This window comes from Brachycentrus maculatus, unplaced genomic scaffold (genome assembly GCF_059751285.1).
Source record: "Brachycentrus maculatus isolate JH-2025_06_01 unplaced genomic scaffold, ASM5975128v1 h1tg000293l, whole genome shotgun sequence".
In the NCBI taxonomy this organism is placed as follows: domain Eukaryota; kingdom Metazoa; phylum Arthropoda; class Insecta; order Trichoptera; family Brachycentridae; genus Brachycentrus; species Brachycentrus maculatus.
Window position 1 is genome coordinate 272,950 of NW_028281044.1, and position 17,331 is coordinate 290,280.

The 17,331-nt window shown below is 28.4% G+C and overlaps 1 protein-coding gene across 4 annotated transcripts in view; it reads right to left on the reverse strand.

Moving 5' to 3' along the window:
* cher (filamin A protein cher) overlaps positions 1-17,331 on the reverse strand; it is a 106,700-nt gene that overhangs the window by 53,061 nt on the left and 36,308 nt on the right. Inside the window, exons 1-2 of one of the 4 annotated variants that reach the window (XM_088267332.1) lie at positions 15,825-15,952; positions 10,841-11,123 (exon numbers count right to left, since the gene is read on the reverse strand). The exons of 2 other annotated variants lie outside the window; for them this stretch is intronic. In XM_088267332.1, the coding sequence (XP_088123458.1) occupies positions 10,841-10,991 (151 nt within the window). In that variant the 5' untranslated portion in view covers positions 10,992-11,123; positions 15,825-15,952. Of the gene's footprint in view, positions 1-10,840; positions 11,124-15,647; positions 15,953-17,331 lie in introns of those variants that run through there. One more of the 4 variants, XM_088267331.1, reaches the window with a different exon arrangement.

Consider the following 17,331-nt stretch of genomic DNA (forward strand, 5'->3'; position numbering starts at 1 on the left):
AGACATCACTAAATCTGATAGATCTTTATGACCTCGTAAATTTTTGTCAACTGCAAACCTTCTTCCGCACATTCTGTTTCCAATTTAAATATTTCTTTTTCAAAAATTGGACATACTCGCACTCAATGAAGGACATCTTGTGATGACGTCTCATCACATTCACAAAAAGAGTTTTGTCTAATTTTAAAACGGAAGAGATACTCTCGAAATGCTTCATGACACGTGAAAATTTGCGAATCTTAAAACGGAAGAATAAGTTAGTCTTTTTACATTATTCTTGACTTCTCAACATAGATGAAGAAGAATAATAAAGTCTGGGCATTTACAGGGGTTACTACCATAATAGGCTGGTTTAAGTGATCAATTTACACACGTGTAACATTAACCTATTCTACCCATGATTGACAACCACACTGCTCAAATTCTTCTAGATATATTGATCAAACTCAAAACACAGTATGCGAGAGTTCCCTAGAGACATCTACGGTGGGATGAGGAAAGCTTTTAAAAAAAAAAATAAAGCTGTAATAAAAAATAGTAAAAAATACTGTGTTTTGAATTTTTAAAAAAACTAGAAGTTTCAAGAATTTGAGTAGTGTGGTTTTAAATCATGAGTAGAATTGATGAATGTCACACGTGAGTAAATTGGTCATTAAACCAGCTTATGACGGTCGTAAGCCCTGTAAATGCCCAGACTTTCATATTATTCCCCATCTTTATTGAGATGTCAAAAATAGTGTAAAAAATAACGCCTAATTGGAGACAATCCAGATTTGTGAACAAGTATTTGAACAAAGCTAAAAATGTTGTAAGCAGTAAGTTAGAAAAATGTCAAAAATAAACGTGTTTTAATATATCGCTCACTCCTTTCAAGAACGTCATAAATTAAAAATCGTCAATATTCAGTTGTGCATGTTTTTGGAATGCCCAGAAAATGTACTATATCCCAGTAAAAGCGGCATATTTTTAACTTAATATTTACCCGCTACAGGGCAGAAAGTTTTGTTTTTGCATTTTGAAAAAATGGTATTGTTTAATTATTCTTTCAAATATACTTAATATTTTTCGAATGGAGAATAAACCTTCAGGATTTACCTAAAAAGATCTGTTGCACAGTAAAAAGTTCAATAAGTGGCTTGATATTTATTTTTAATGCATTGTAGTATATTTTTAAACTTTAAAAACGTTCTCCTGAAAAATCAAGTTTTTTGATTTATGACGTTCTTGAAAGGAGTGCGCGATATGTGTAATGTTTTGATAGAACCGTCTATTAGTTAGATCTGAGCTGGTTGTCACTACCTTATACCACTTTTATACGTCTGATATTATTTAGTGCTTAGCTCAAAATATTGAAATTGCTCCGTCAGAATTCTGTATATCATGACGGACAGGTGTATCTAAATATACAAATCAGCAAAACTTAATTGAATGAAATAAATTTATTCGAGATCAAAATACATACACGCTCCCAGAAATAAATCGCGCATAAGATATATCACTCACTCCTTTCAAGAACGTCATAAATCAAAAATCGTCAATTTTCAGTTGTGCATGTTTTCGAAATGCCCAGAAAATGTACTATATCCCAGCAAAAGAGGCATATTTTTTACTTAATATTTACCCGCTACAGGGCAGAAAATGTTGTTTTTGCATTTTGAAGAAAAGGTTTTGTTTATTTTTTTTTTAATATACTAAATATTTTTTAAATGGAGAAAAAACCTTCAGATTTTACCTAAAAATATATGTTGCACAGTAAAAAGTTCAATAAGTGGCTTGATATTTATTTTTAATAAATTGTGTTATATTTTTAAACTTTAAAAACGTTCTCCTGAAAAATCAAGTTTTTTTTATTTATGACGTTCTTGAAAGGAGTGAGCGATATGTAACGTACATATATTTATGCATGCATTTGTAATATATGTAAATGCAATTTTGGCCGAGGCCTTTGAAATGTGGGTCTATGGTGGAATGCTCCTCAAAATATCGTGAGTTAAAATTTAGTGTGGCGTACGCGCCAGACGCGTACAACCATTATTTCTCTTGGTACTCAATACACGTTAGGCGCGTACATCTGACATGCTCCAGTACGGAATACACACTAGGCGCGTATGGTTGAAAAAGACTAAATGGCTTAATAATATCATTGCGTAATTGAAAGAAAACCCTTTCAGTTTTAACACGTTGGATTAGGCGTACGCGTCAAGCGCGTACAACTTACATTTTTACCCGGCGTGGAATACGCGTTAAGCGCGTATAGTTGATAAAGAGTCAAATGGCTTTAAATTATCGTTGCCTAATTTAAAGCATACCCTTACAGTCTTGACACAATATTTTATGTAAGTGTGTATAGTGTGTATAGTGTGTAGGTAATTAATATTTTTTTAAATAAGAAATAAAAAAAACTTTCTGTATGAATGAATGTACGGTATAATTTTCAAGTGTAAAACCAGCTTTGGTTCCCTGATAAATTAATTTTTTAACCTTGTATTTTAGCAATGCTGTCAGATAACTTTTACATGCAAGTTCTTATTTCATAGATTTGTAAGAATTGGATGCTTCAATTTCCTTTTTCTTTCATATAAAAAAACGATAGATCTCGTGATTAATCCTATGTCTAAAAAATATTTCTCAAATTTGATTCAATTTCAGTGGTAAAATGATATATTGATTAAAAATTCAAGTAGGTACCTACTGTGTATCACTAAAATAATTTTTAACGAAAACAAAATTCGGTCTTACTTATAAATATTATTAAAAGGAAAAAAAAACACCCACAAATGTCCAGATCAATAGAAAAGGCGCCTAAATATAAGATCGCTGTTTCTCAAAATTTGATTCGCCTAAAATATGTGTTTTACAACTTTTCGAGTGTGTCAAAATACTTGCTTCAAACCATGATATTCATATTTTTATGCAACATTTTGAGTGTGTCCAAATACTTGTTCACAAAATCTGGATTATCTCCAATTACAGGAGTTATTTTCATATTATTTTTTGACATCTCATCAAAGATGAAGAAGAATATGGAAGTCTGGGCATTTACGGGGCTGACGACATATTCTTCATCTTTGATGAGATGTCAAAAAATAATATTTTTATGCAGCTTAAAATTTGACCAGTTATTTTATTAACAACATTTTTAGAGTGTCCAAATACTTGTTCACAAATCTGGATTATTTCCGCCTAGGAGTTATTTTTAACATTGTTGAACATACAAATAGAAAGAGTCATTGCTAAACAAAAGCTTATTCTATTACAACATAGATGGCTGTTGTGAACTCACATGTACTAGGTCACGAGTTTAATCAATACAATTGGTTACCTATAAAAAAGACTAATATATAATTTGCTTATTTTTATATATAAAATTTTCAACGATAAATTACCCAAATATTTAAAGGATAAACTAGTTTTAAACAAAAATTTTCATGAACATAGTACAATAAACAAGGATAAAATAAGACTGCCATTTTTGAAAAAACAGAGTCGCAAAATCGTATAATGTATAAGGGTTTGAAAATGTATGATGAGATGCCTGAATGCATGTAAAATGAAAAGATTCTGAAAGAAATTTTAAACAAATGTTTTGTTTACTTTATGAAGATGTAAATATAAATGTGATGTAAATTAGGTGTAAAAAAATAGTTTGTATTAAGTGTAATTTAAGCTTACTAAAGAAAAAAAGATATATATACATATATAACGTGGTAATATTTTTCTTTGTAAATTGGGTGTAAATAATATGTAAAGTGGGTGTATAATAATAAAATAAACAATGTGTTGCTTTGTAATTAAAGTTTATTCTTAATTAATCTTTACAATATTTTTATATCTATCTATCTATCTGATTCTGACAGTTAACAACATTATATTTTTTCTATCGGATGTCTTTTGTTTTATTCTGTGCGACGCATGCGACATCTGGTGGTAGAACTGTTTTATGTAGGTACTATTTGTAAGTACTTAATAAAATGTATAGGTAGGTACCTAGGTATTTTATTACACATATAACATCCAAATATTGAGTAGTGTGGTTGTCAATCATGGAGGGGTTAATGTTACACGTGTGTAAAGTGATTACTTAACCAAGGCTATGACGGTCATAGGCCCTGCATTTGCCCAGACTTATAATTGGCGGATATCTTATATAGAAAATTATGCAATAAGTCATGCAAATGTAGCAAAATAAATGCGAGTAAATAAATGAAGAAAAAAGTTTGAGAACCACTTTCTGCGGCTTTAAGTCTTGCCAAAAATCATTGAGATTTTATAAACATTTCATCCATCAGATCGTCTTTTAAATTGCTCCAATCAGTCAAGAAAACCCAGCTTAAACATAAAGGCATAGTTTACAATTTGCCTCATCAAATTTAGAACTTCAGAAAAAAATTAATAAATCAGATTTTTTCGCGTCTACAATAATTTGTAAAATTTATTACACTAATATTTCGGTTTTAAAATAGAATAATTAAAATCGTATTTTTCAAGGGAAAATATTTCAGCAGGTGTTGGGGCGTTGGCGTATACTATAACCATTAGCTTTTTCGTTACGAATTATAATTTATCTAACCGGTAAGCCGGTTTACGCGGGAGTAAGCAGAGAGGATAGGATACAATACTCTATATACTTATATAGTCATTATTCAATTTTTTTAATGATGTATTTATAAAATTATTTAGGTGGGATATTAACAACTAACTTTAAACCCTGGTAACATTTAGCGTATTTTTTGCTTAAAACACCGTTTTTGTATTAAAATAAAAGGTTTTTTTCGAAATAAATATATGGGTTTAATAAGAAGAGTTATTGAAAGGTAAGGAGTATAAAAAAATAACAAAATATCTTTTCAAAATATTTATCCTAAAAAACAAGTTCTAACATATATTTTTTAAATATATGTGTCTGGCTCCTTGCGCAGTTAGTCGCTTACTAAATTGTATGTTAGCGAGTATCCCCTTAATAACTTCGTACCCTCATCTGCACTCGATGGTGCAAAGGGCACTGCATCAAATTGATCCAATGTAAAGTGGTTTGTTAATTTTACGAAGGCAAGGTGATCAGTCTTACGCTTCAGGTATCAGTCCAGGGAAGTGTTAAAAAATATCATAGTGAAAAACACACATATTTATTTTGACCCCTCTGGGAATTGAATCCGGGAGATCCAGCATGGTAGCTAAACGCATTAACCACTACACTATGAAGGCAGTTTATAAATGATTAAAAACTTAAACATTACTTATAATTCGACTTACTTTTACAGTATACAATACACACAACCTTTTATACGAGGAATCATATAAGAATCAGTATATTTCTGTGTGGTTATAATTTTTATGATATGCCATTTGATTTTAAAAAAATCTTCTTCTTCTAACCCTTATACGCACTCAATGGTGCATAGGGCACTGCATCGTATAGGCGCATTGTTATCGTGATCGTTACTTAAAAGTAAACCCTGGAACCTCCAGCACGGTAACAAAACACGCTAACCATTACACCACGGAGGCGGATAAAACAATATTGATAAAAATTTTAAATATTCAATTTCTAGATGCATAGGACACTTCATGGGATTGGAGCGGTGTTATCTTGTTCAGTAATTAATATATAAAGCAAACTAATCAGTCCTGAAGCGAATCCGACGAGTGTTTTTGCCTATAATTTTCACTCATGAATTAAATGAAATTATAGTAAACATAAAGAGTAAATCCACTCACGAGTAGGCATAGGCGATGAAACTCAAAAAGTTGAAGCCTGAGTAGGGTCATGATAAGCGGCGTTGCATAAGCCGTAGCTAGATTTCAGAGTCACTTGGACGTAAGTTAATTTAAAAAAAAGACCTGAAGCAAATCCTATCGGTACTTTTTATCGACAAACGGAATTAGAACGACTTTATAATAGTAATAGTACAAGGTGCAGAAACGAGACGTGAGCGATTACCTAAAATTAAGGTAAATGGAATCGTTATTTCATTTAAAAATTCCGAATGCTTGAATATAAAAATATGATTTGGGGTCGCTACTAGAGTCCAAAATTCGCAGAAGAAAAACGAATATTCATATTATTTTTAATATTAAATAAATCGCTTACTCCTTTCAAGAACGTCATAAATAAAAAATCGTCAATTTTCAGTTGTGCATGTTTTCGGAATGCCCAAAAAATGCACTACATCCCAGCAAAAGCGGCATATTTTTAACTTAATATTTACCCGTTACAGGGCAGAAAGTGTTGTTTTGCATTGTGAAGAAAAGGTATGATTTTTTTTTTTTAAATATACTAAATATTTTTCAAATGGAGAAAAAAACCCTTAGGTTTTACCTAAAAAGATCTGTTGCACAGTAAAACGTAAAAAAATGGCTAGGTATTTATTTTTAATACATTGTATTATATTTTTAAACCTTAAAAACGTTCTCCTGAAAAATCTAGTTTTTTTTATTTATGACGTTCTTGAAAGGAGTGAGCAAAATGTGCTTCATGTATCATAAATACATTTTTAACATACGTGCTTTATTTAAGAAATATACCGTCGCAATAGATTACTGAAAGTATCATTAATTTTTAAGAAATTTGGTATATTTCAACCATCGTGCGACATCTCGGAGGTAAAGATCGTTTAGCTAAGACTCAAACCAAACTGATTCACTAGAAATCCACTAGAACACAGATGGCAGAATATATCGCTCACTCCTTTTAACAACGTCATTTATCAAAAAACTTAATTTTTCAGGAGATTTCTTTTTAAAGTTTGAAAATATAATAAAATGTATTAAAAATAAATATCAAGCTATTTATTAAGCTTTTTACTGTGCAACAGATCTTTTTAGGTAAAACCTGAATGTTTTTTTTTCCATTTGAAAAATATTTAGTAAGTATATTTAAAAAAATAATCAAACAATACCCTTTCTTTAAAATGCAAAAAAACAACACTGTTGTGGGTGAATATGAAGTTAAAAATATGCCGCTTTTGCTGGGATATAGTTCATTTTCTGGGCTCCGAAAACGTGCACAACTGAAAATGGACGATTTTTGATAAATCGCTCACTCCTTTCAAGAACGTCATAAATCAAAAATCGACAATTTTCAGTTATGCATGTTTTCATAATAAATCCCAGCAAAAGAGGCATATTTTTAACTTAATATTCACCCGCTACAGGGCAGAAAGTGTTATTTTTGCATTTTGAATAAAATGTATTGTTTAATTATTTTTTTAAATATACTAAATATTTTTCAAATGGAGAAAAAACCTTCAGGTTTTACCTTAAAAGATCTGTTGCATGGTAAAAAGTTCAATAAGTGTCTTGATATTTATTTTTAATACATTGTATTATATTTTCAAACTTTAAAAACGTTCTCCTGAAAAATCAAGTTTTTTTATTTATGACGTTCTTGAAAGGAGTGAGCGAAATGACGTTGTTGAAAGGAGTGAGCGATATATTCGTATAAATTTTTTCGCAAGGCTAACTAAATGTTCTGTAATTTAGTTGTAATAAAAAACTATATGACAATTAAAATACGTGTTAAAAAACTTAAACAAATACTCAGTATGTATTAAATGTATTTGAATTCATGCATTGTTAACATTTAAAATAAGAAAGATTAAAATATAGTTGTTTGTTTACTATTAAAAAAATCGTACACGAACGAAACAAACTACATTTTTTTCACACATCACGTAGGATTCACTACCATTTTGAAGGAATTTATAAGCAATATGTATTAATTTTCTGAATAAGAAAACATGAAAAATATCACAAATTAATTTACTTAATTAAAATTAAAATAAGATATAACTTAATATAACGTCAACAACTTTAAGAAGTTTATGTTTAAACCGGTTTATATACATATGCATATTTATATATATATATATATATATATATATATATATATATATATATATATATATATATATATATATATATATATATATGTAATAAAATAACTAGGTACCTACCTATACATTTTATTAAGTACTTACAAAAAGTACCTACATAAAACAGTTCTACCACCAGATGCCGCATGCGTCGCTCAGAATTAAACAAAAGACTTCCGATAATATTATTAACTGTCAGAATCAGATAGATAGATAGATAGATAGATATAAAAATTATTATAAAGATAAATTAAGAATAAACTTTAATTACAAAGCAACACATTGTTTATTTTATTATTATACACCCACTTTACATATTATTTACACTTAATTTTCAAAAGGAAAATATTACCACGTTATAAAACGACAATTTTGTTAAATGGAAATGGATTATGAAACATTAGATGTATTAAAACAATTACTACAATATGTTCGGAGTGAGAGAGAAAAATTAGAAGATGATCAAAGAAAACGATTAGAAGATAATCAAAGAAGACGTGGAAATCTAAGAAATAGTGATAAAATTAAAGATAAAAGTCCATGTAAGATTTGTGAAAAATTAAATAAGGGAACTCGATATCACCCTGAAGCAACATGCTGGTTTAAAACAAAGGACGATGATAAGATTAATAATAAAAATGAAGATTTACAAATCACACAGAAACAGTGCTTGAAGAATGAAAATAAAAATAATGTGGAAAAAATTTCTACAAAATATAAAATAAAATATACTCCAGAAAAGAAGAATTTCGAAGCAGATTGTATGAGCAGGAATCCAGTATTAGAATCGAAGGAAAATGCAAATGAACAATTAAAAGTTGTAAATTTGGTTAAATTAGAAGATATTTTAAAAGATCAGAATAAAAATGAAGACATACAAATAACACAGAAACAGTGCTTGAAAAATGAAAATAAAAATAAAGTAGAAAAAGCTTCTACGAAAGATAAAATAAAATATACTCCAGGAAAGAAGAATTTAGAAGTAGATTGTCTAAGCAGGAATCCAGTATTAAAATCGAATGAAAATGCAGATGAACAATTAAAAGTTGTAAATTTGGTTAAATTAGAAGATATTTCAAAAGATCAGAATAAAAATGAAGACATACAAATAACACAGAAACAGTGCTTGAAAAATGAAAATAAAAATAAAGTAGAAAAAACTTCTACGAAAGATGAAATAAAATATACTCCAGGAAAGAAGAATTTAGAAGTAGATTGTCTAAGCCGGAATCCAGTTTTAGAATCGAATAAAAATGAAGATGAACAATTAAAAGTTGTACATTTGGTTATATTAGAAGATACTTTAAGAGATCTGAATAAAAATGAAGGAATTCAAAAGAAAAAAACAAATGGATTGAGAAAAACTGTGTCTACTTTAAAAGGGTCAAGAAGAAAAAAAAAATACAAAAAAAAAGAAAAAAAAAAGAACGAAAAAAAAAGGAAAAAAAAGGAAGAAAGAAAAAAAACAAGAAAGAAAAAAAAGAAGGAAAAAAGAAAGAAAGAAAAAAAAAAAAAAAAACTTTATCATATCACTAAACTTATACAAGAAGATGATCCAGAGGACGAGTGAAAATTTTACTATGAATTTTCATCCCCAAGGGGGGAGATGTAATAAAATAACTAGGTACCTACCTATACATTTTATTAAGTACTTACAAAAAGTACCTACATAAAACAGTTCTACCACCAGATGCCGCATGCGTCGCTCAGAATTAAACAAAAGACTTCCGATAATATTATTAACTGTCAGAATCAGATAGATAGATAGATAGATAGATATAAAAATTATTATAAAGATAAATTAAGAATAAACTTTAATTACAAAGCAACACATTGTTTATTTTATTATTATACACCCACTTTACATATTATTTACACTTAATTTTCAAAAGGAAAATATTACCACGTTATATATATATATATATATATATATATATATATATATATATATATATATATATATATATATATATATATATATATGTATATGTATATATATATATATATATATATATATATATATATATATATATATATATATATATATATATATATATATATATATATATATATATATATATATATATAAACATATATATATATATATATATATATATATATATATATATATATATATATATATATATATATATATATACATATATATATATATATATATATATATATATATATATATATATATATATATATATATATATATATATTTATATATATACACATATTTATATATATATATATATATATATATATATATATATATATATATATATACATATATTATATATATATATATATATATATATATATATATATATATATATATATATATATACATATATATATACATATACATACATATTTACAAATACATTGCTTATGTATGTGGGATAAATAATAAATGCAAGCCCCTCTCCAAGCAAAAGAGCTAAGTCTCTTTATTGAAGAGAACTGCAGTATTCATTTTTAGATTGTAAACGTAAAAATGTCTAGAAAATTAATTAAAATTATTTAAAAAAAAACCTTTGTTACCAAATTCAATAAATAAAATTTTAAAAACATATGTACACACATAAACCCACTATTTACATAAAAACATGTGTATATATATATATATATTTACCCTAAAGAAATTAAAAAATACAAAAAAAAATTAATGCCCCTTACATATAAATCTTGAAAAAATATGTAAAAAAGACTATTATACCATTGATTATATAAAACATTAAACCATGAGTGTAAGTCCCTCTCCAAGCACAAGAGCTCAGTCTCTTTTTTGGAAAGGCACAGCGAATCTAAACAAAATCTAAAACTAAAAGTTTGCCATATATATAGTATAAATGTTTAGAAAATGTATTAATTGTACTTAAAAATGTAACTATATTAAATAAAATAAAAAAAAACATGTTTATGTTTAGATTTACCCCGTAAATTATTAATTTTCTTACCCCATATCGGTGGCTGGTTATACGGTCTTCTCCCCCCATCCTCCACATGTATGGTGACCAGTAACATGTCCTCCTGACAGGATAGATCGATGGCGAGATCGCAGGGTCCTTCCGTATTCATAGACCCTTCAGGACACCCGCTAGTCTTCATATTCAGAACGTCAAGAGCTTGACATCCTCGGCACGCACTCGCGTTCACTCACTCGAGGTAATAATTTGCACTAAACTTGTGTCTGTAATTACGACGTAATCCTATCACCGGAATTAATGTCGAACCGGAACACTATTGGTTATATCAGAGGGTTAAATTTAGTGTTATACGAAGCAAAGCACTTTTAAAACAGCCCTACGAACTGGGGCTATTTTGAAAAATGTTTTACGAACCGGGGCTATTTTTACAAAAAAATTACGAAACGGGGCTATATTCATAAAATGTGCACCAAAATCAAATTTCAAGGTGAACATAAAAATTAACCCAATGGATTTGACTGGTTTAATATATAAATGTGAAGTTATGTCAAATTATCGAATTAGCACTGATAATGCTATATGTATGTTGGGTTTCCGAATTACGACACAAAAAAATATGAAAATTATTCTAACTAATGTTGTATATGTTAACTAGCTAACGAATTAACTAACCATTACGCCGCTTCCCGACAGAGGTAGGCAGAGAGAATAGTACGCCACTCCAATCCGTGCTTGCGAACAATCTTCGCCTCTACCACATTCATGCACCTCCTCATACATACCCGCCGGTTATTCTGACTCATGACCTGACCACTTACTTAAAATGTCACCCTGGACAAAATATTGTAGCCTAAAACTTATCCCGTTGCCTGAATTGAATATACAAATAGTAAACTTTTGAGTTTATTAATGTAAACACACCAGTTTCGAGAATTACAGATATTTTCATCAGCTGGTAAAAAAAAAAAATATTTGTATTTTCATATGTTGATAAGAACATCTGTAGTTTTCGAAACTAGTCGTGTTTACATTAAGAAACTTAAAAGTGGTATTAAACGAGTATTTTATTTTTATATTTAAATCTAAAATTCCAAAATTCCTATATCCAAAATTAAGCAATAAATAATAAATTGTTTTTAATTTAATTGTTTTTAAAAATTTATTTTTAATAATATATCACAAGATTTAAATATAAAATATATATTCATGTAAAATAAAAGGACTTTTTTGTGTATTAAAATCATTGTTAACTTTATGGTATGGTAAATATAACATTTTCCTAATCATTCGTTCACTTTGTAATTACCGCTTAAAAAACACTACTTTATAACTACCGGTTTCGGAATAACCATCCCATCATCAGGTCAAGTGTAAATAAACTACAGTTGACCTTATGATGGAATTTAAATCCCTTACCGCACCTTAATGGTGCATAGGGCACTGCTTCATATAAACGCAATGTTATCTCGATCGATTACACATGAAGGAAAGGTGATCAGCCCTCCACTTCAGGTACCAGTCCAGTGTAATATTGAATAAATATTAGAGTGAAAAAATCACTTACATTTATTAAACCCCCCTGGGAATCGAACCCGGGACCTCCAGAACGGTAGGCGAGCATGCTGACCATTACACTACGGAGGCGGAATAGTCATTCCAAAATCGGTAGTCATAAAGTAGTGTTTTTAAGTGGTATTACACAAAGTAAACTATAAATGATAAGAATAGTGTTAAAAATATAGTATTGAAAGAGAAGAAGAAGATGGCACGACAGAAAATAAAATGTAAAGATTTTTAAAAAAACTGGTATTACACAAAGTGAACGATGAATGATAAGCAGTGTTAAAAAAATATAGTATTGAAAGAAAAGAATACGTCTTAACAAAATGAATTTTTTTTTTAATTTGGCAGAGTCAAAACGCCTCATCAATCAATCATTTTCCTCGTTCAAATACGGAATTGTGACTAAGTGGTAACCGCGCTTGCGAATATTTCTAAAAATACCAGTTCGAGACTCTCGCAGACAGTCACTTTTTGTTTATTTTTCATACCACGACATCCTGTATATGTAGGTAACAGAAGCTATATTAAAAATATTACAAATGCTAAAGTTTTTCTTTTATGCCGAATAACGCTTTAGTCATATTACCTTGACAGTGAACTTAAGAAATTTATAAACCTTATTTACTAAGTACTTTAATTTTTGTAGGAAAAAAGTTTTTACATATCGCTCACTCCTTTCAAGAACGTCATAAAACGAAAAACCTGATTTTTCAGGGAAACGTTTTTAAAGTATAAAAATATAATACAATGCATTAAAAATAAATATCAAGCTCTTATTGAACTTTTTACTGTGCAACAGATCTTTTTAGGTAAAACCTGAAGGTTTTTTCTTCATTTGAAAAATATTTAGGATATTTAAAAAAATAATTAAACAATACCTTTTCTTCAAAATGAAAAAAAACAACAATTTCTGCATTGTAGCGGGTAAATATTAAGTTAAAAATATGCCTCTTTTGCTGGGATATAGTACATTTTCTGAGCATTCCGAAAACATGCACAACTGAAAATTGAATGAAGAATGAATATATATATATATATATATATATATATATATATATATATATATATATATATATATATATATATATATATATATATATATATATATATATATATATATATATATATATATATATATATATATATATATATATATATATATATATATATATATATATATATATATATATATATATATATATATATATATATATATATATATATATATGTGTGTGTACTAAATGTAATACTATATACTTAAATTTAAGAAATACTTTCAAAAATAAAATAAAGACAAAAAAAATGCCAACGTTAATTCGTATGCCCACGTGAATCTATTCGAATGAATTCGCATTTTTTATCTACCAGGAATGCAGAGGTATCCAGGGATACATTCCAGTATTTTGAGACGTCTGTGATCGGATCCACTAATCTCGGACATTCATCAAGATTAGACGCGGGCGATCGTATAAAAAAAACGAAATAAATAACGAATTCTTTCAAAGAAACCGTTATTTAATTCGGGTTTGGATTCGATTATTTAAAGCTAACAACGTATTGTCTATAACTAAGTGATATATTTGACAACGGCTGAAATGAAGTATGAACCGGGAAAATATAACGAATACTTATCCTATAAAATAACCGAAAAAGTAACAGTCAATTATTTTAACAAGATATTTCAATAAATTCTTATCCAGAAGTCAAAAAATTATTGTTTCTCTTATGTTTTTATCATGTGTCGGGTGGTGGTCTCGTGGTTAGTGTCGTGGACTCTTAAGTCAGAGTTTCTCGTTTCGAACCCTTCTACCGCAATTCGATATCTATTTCTAATAATGACTGACAGAAATAGTATGAAATTGAAATATTTGTGAAAATAATAAAAAACAAAAATATTTCCCTTTTTTAAAGCATTTTTGTTCATTATTTTACTGAAATAATATATAATAATAATTTCGATTTCAATACTATGCATAGGGCATTATATTGAAAATTAAATGCCGCAATTAAAACTTTGTTGTTGGGTATGTTTTTTTTTATTACATTTTAGTTTGGTACCGATATTTCTCGATAAATCTGCATTTTATAAAATAAATCAATAACATTATTTTATCCACTTTTAATTTTTTGGACCAGTGATGGGGTTTCATCTTTACCGACTTCATCAGACTAAATTATCAGTCTGATAATTTTGGTATCGACAAATCCCGGTCACTGTTAAAATATAATAAAATTGGAAAAATCCATACAGCTGTTGTTTTAATATATTAATTGTAATGTTTCACGGAAAATTGGTTTTTCTAATACTGTGAATATTAGATATCATTTTAAAAAAATTATTCATCATACATTTTTTTTGCTGAATATTCGCAACTATTGGCGAGCGAGTTTTATAAAATATTTTTATTTATATTTTGAATTTTTAAATCATATATTTGATTTTTTTAATGATTGATAACCATAAAAACGTCATATATTTATTAATTAAATATGACACTTAAAAAAATGTTTTGACGAACCATTTTATTCAAGCAAATGTGCGATATTAAAAAAATATACGATTAAACTCAAATTTAAAATCCCCAAAATGCACATTAAGTCCTACCAAAATTCATTTTCAAATCGAGCCTGCGATATGTGCAATGAAATGCTTAATGAAATAGACATCAATAATGTTTCTTTTAATACGTTTAAGACAAATATTGTTGATATCTATTTGACTAGTTGATAAAGAAAATTTCTATTATTTGATGAAAACATATAATGTAAGTTTATTATATAGTTATACTTTTATGTACATGATAGTTTATTTTTATTTTAAGATTACTTAAGTGAAAACCTCTAAATTGGTTAAATGTTATTTTTTAAATTTTATTATATTTTGTTATTTTTGTTAAATATTCTGTTGGTTTTCCAATAAATAAATAAATACTCGTAATTCTCTGACTAACAAAGAAATGATGCTTTAATTCATCAAGTCCTTCTCAGTTTCTTTCTCTTAACACATTTACACGCATATACATATGTGTATACAATATAAATATCGACCACCTACATAAAATATATACCTATCTTTTTATGTAAACTTTAATTCTTTAAAAAAAATAACGACTGTCTCTTCGTTTGTTTTAAAAACGATGTATTTTTAAATGTCACTTATCACGGACCACCCAAATGAGCAAACAGCGAAACATCGCCGACGATCTTTCAAAAATAGAAAATCACGATGGCCGCCGCGGTACACGGACGAACCGAACATAACCTCAATACGAACCAAACCAAAAACTCTCGTTAACACTGGTTTTAAAGCAACAAATACTTCGAAAAAAGATGGAACTTATTCACATAACAATAATATTCCCGCGTTAAAAAAATAACGTCTATGGAACGTTCTAGAACGATACTTAAATAACGTCAAAAAGAACGATTCGAAATGTAAACAAAAGCGAACCGAGTATTTCGCGCGTCACTTTCTTTTAACCACATATTATTTCACTGATTTCGTTACGTTTTAACTTAAAATGTTCATGTTTTCATGATTATAAAGAGTGTTAACACTGTCTTTGTCACAAATATGTTTAAGATGGCGCATCTGTGAGACGTCAGGACGCTTTTCAGTGAAGTTTTCCCTCCGACCCGCCATATCTTATTTTTATTTGGCGTCCAAAAATAAGTCTCTTTGCTTTGAACGGTCAACACGCGTTCACCCGAGATCACGCTATAGGAAGATTAAGAAAGATTTCGTCTACGTAATAAAATTAAACATGATCTATGCAAATTAAGAAAATTCAAAACGATTCGTGAATATGGGAGAGAATATATTGGGAGATTAACGATTTTTATACATTGACAATTTTCATATTATTTTTTGACATCTCATCAAAGATGAAGAAGAATATGGAAGTCTGAGCATTTACGGGGCTGATGACCGTAATAGGCTGGTTCAAGTGATCACTTTACACACGTGTATCATTCGCCAATTCTACCCGTTATTGACAACCACACTACTCAAATTCTTGAAAGTTCTATATTTATGAACCAATTTTGAAATATTGTTCTTAAATCACTAGAACTTCACTAGAGACATCTATTGGTGAGATGAAAAGAAGTTTTTTACTGAGCAGAAACCCATATATCAGTATGTGAGGTCCGAATCCTGGATTATAATCACATGCATGAGAAAACGCCAGAAAACATAATTTTCATTTTTATTATTTAAGCTTATAATTTGACTAGATAATTTATTTACAACATTTTGAGTGTGTCCAAATACTTCACAAAATCTGGATTATCTCCAATTACAGGAGTTATTCATATTATTTTTTGACATCTCATCAAACATGAACAAAAATATGGAATTGCCCAGACTTCCATATTCTTCTTCATTTATGTTGAGATGTCAAAAAATAAAATTAAAAATAACTCATAAGATTCATAATTTTATTCAGATTTGTGAACATGTGATTTGTGGACACACTCAAAATGTTGTAAATTGACAATTTTGTTCATACGAGTATTTTTTTATTTCTATAGAGGAAAGAACAAGCTACTGAAACTGATTATGAAGGGTAAGATCGATGGTCCAAGAGATGCCGGAAGAAAGCGCATCTCCTGGCTCCATAATATACACGAATTGACAGGAGTACAGAATGTCGAGGAGGTATTTCGGACTGCCCAAAATAGGGCACTTTACAAGTGACGGTCAACGTCGGGGTGACCAATACGACACGTTAAGAAGAGGATTTATAATATGAATTATTGTATTTAATTTGTTAAATTTAAAAAAATATAGATTATAATATATAACAACGATATTTGACTGAGAAAGCATCGATTTGATACTTTTTTTCATGTTAAAATGTTGAATTTGTTCATTTCTTATTTGTGTTACAGTCAATTTAAATTTCATTTTTATTATAAATATATCATTATTGTCAATAATGGGTAGAATTGGTGAA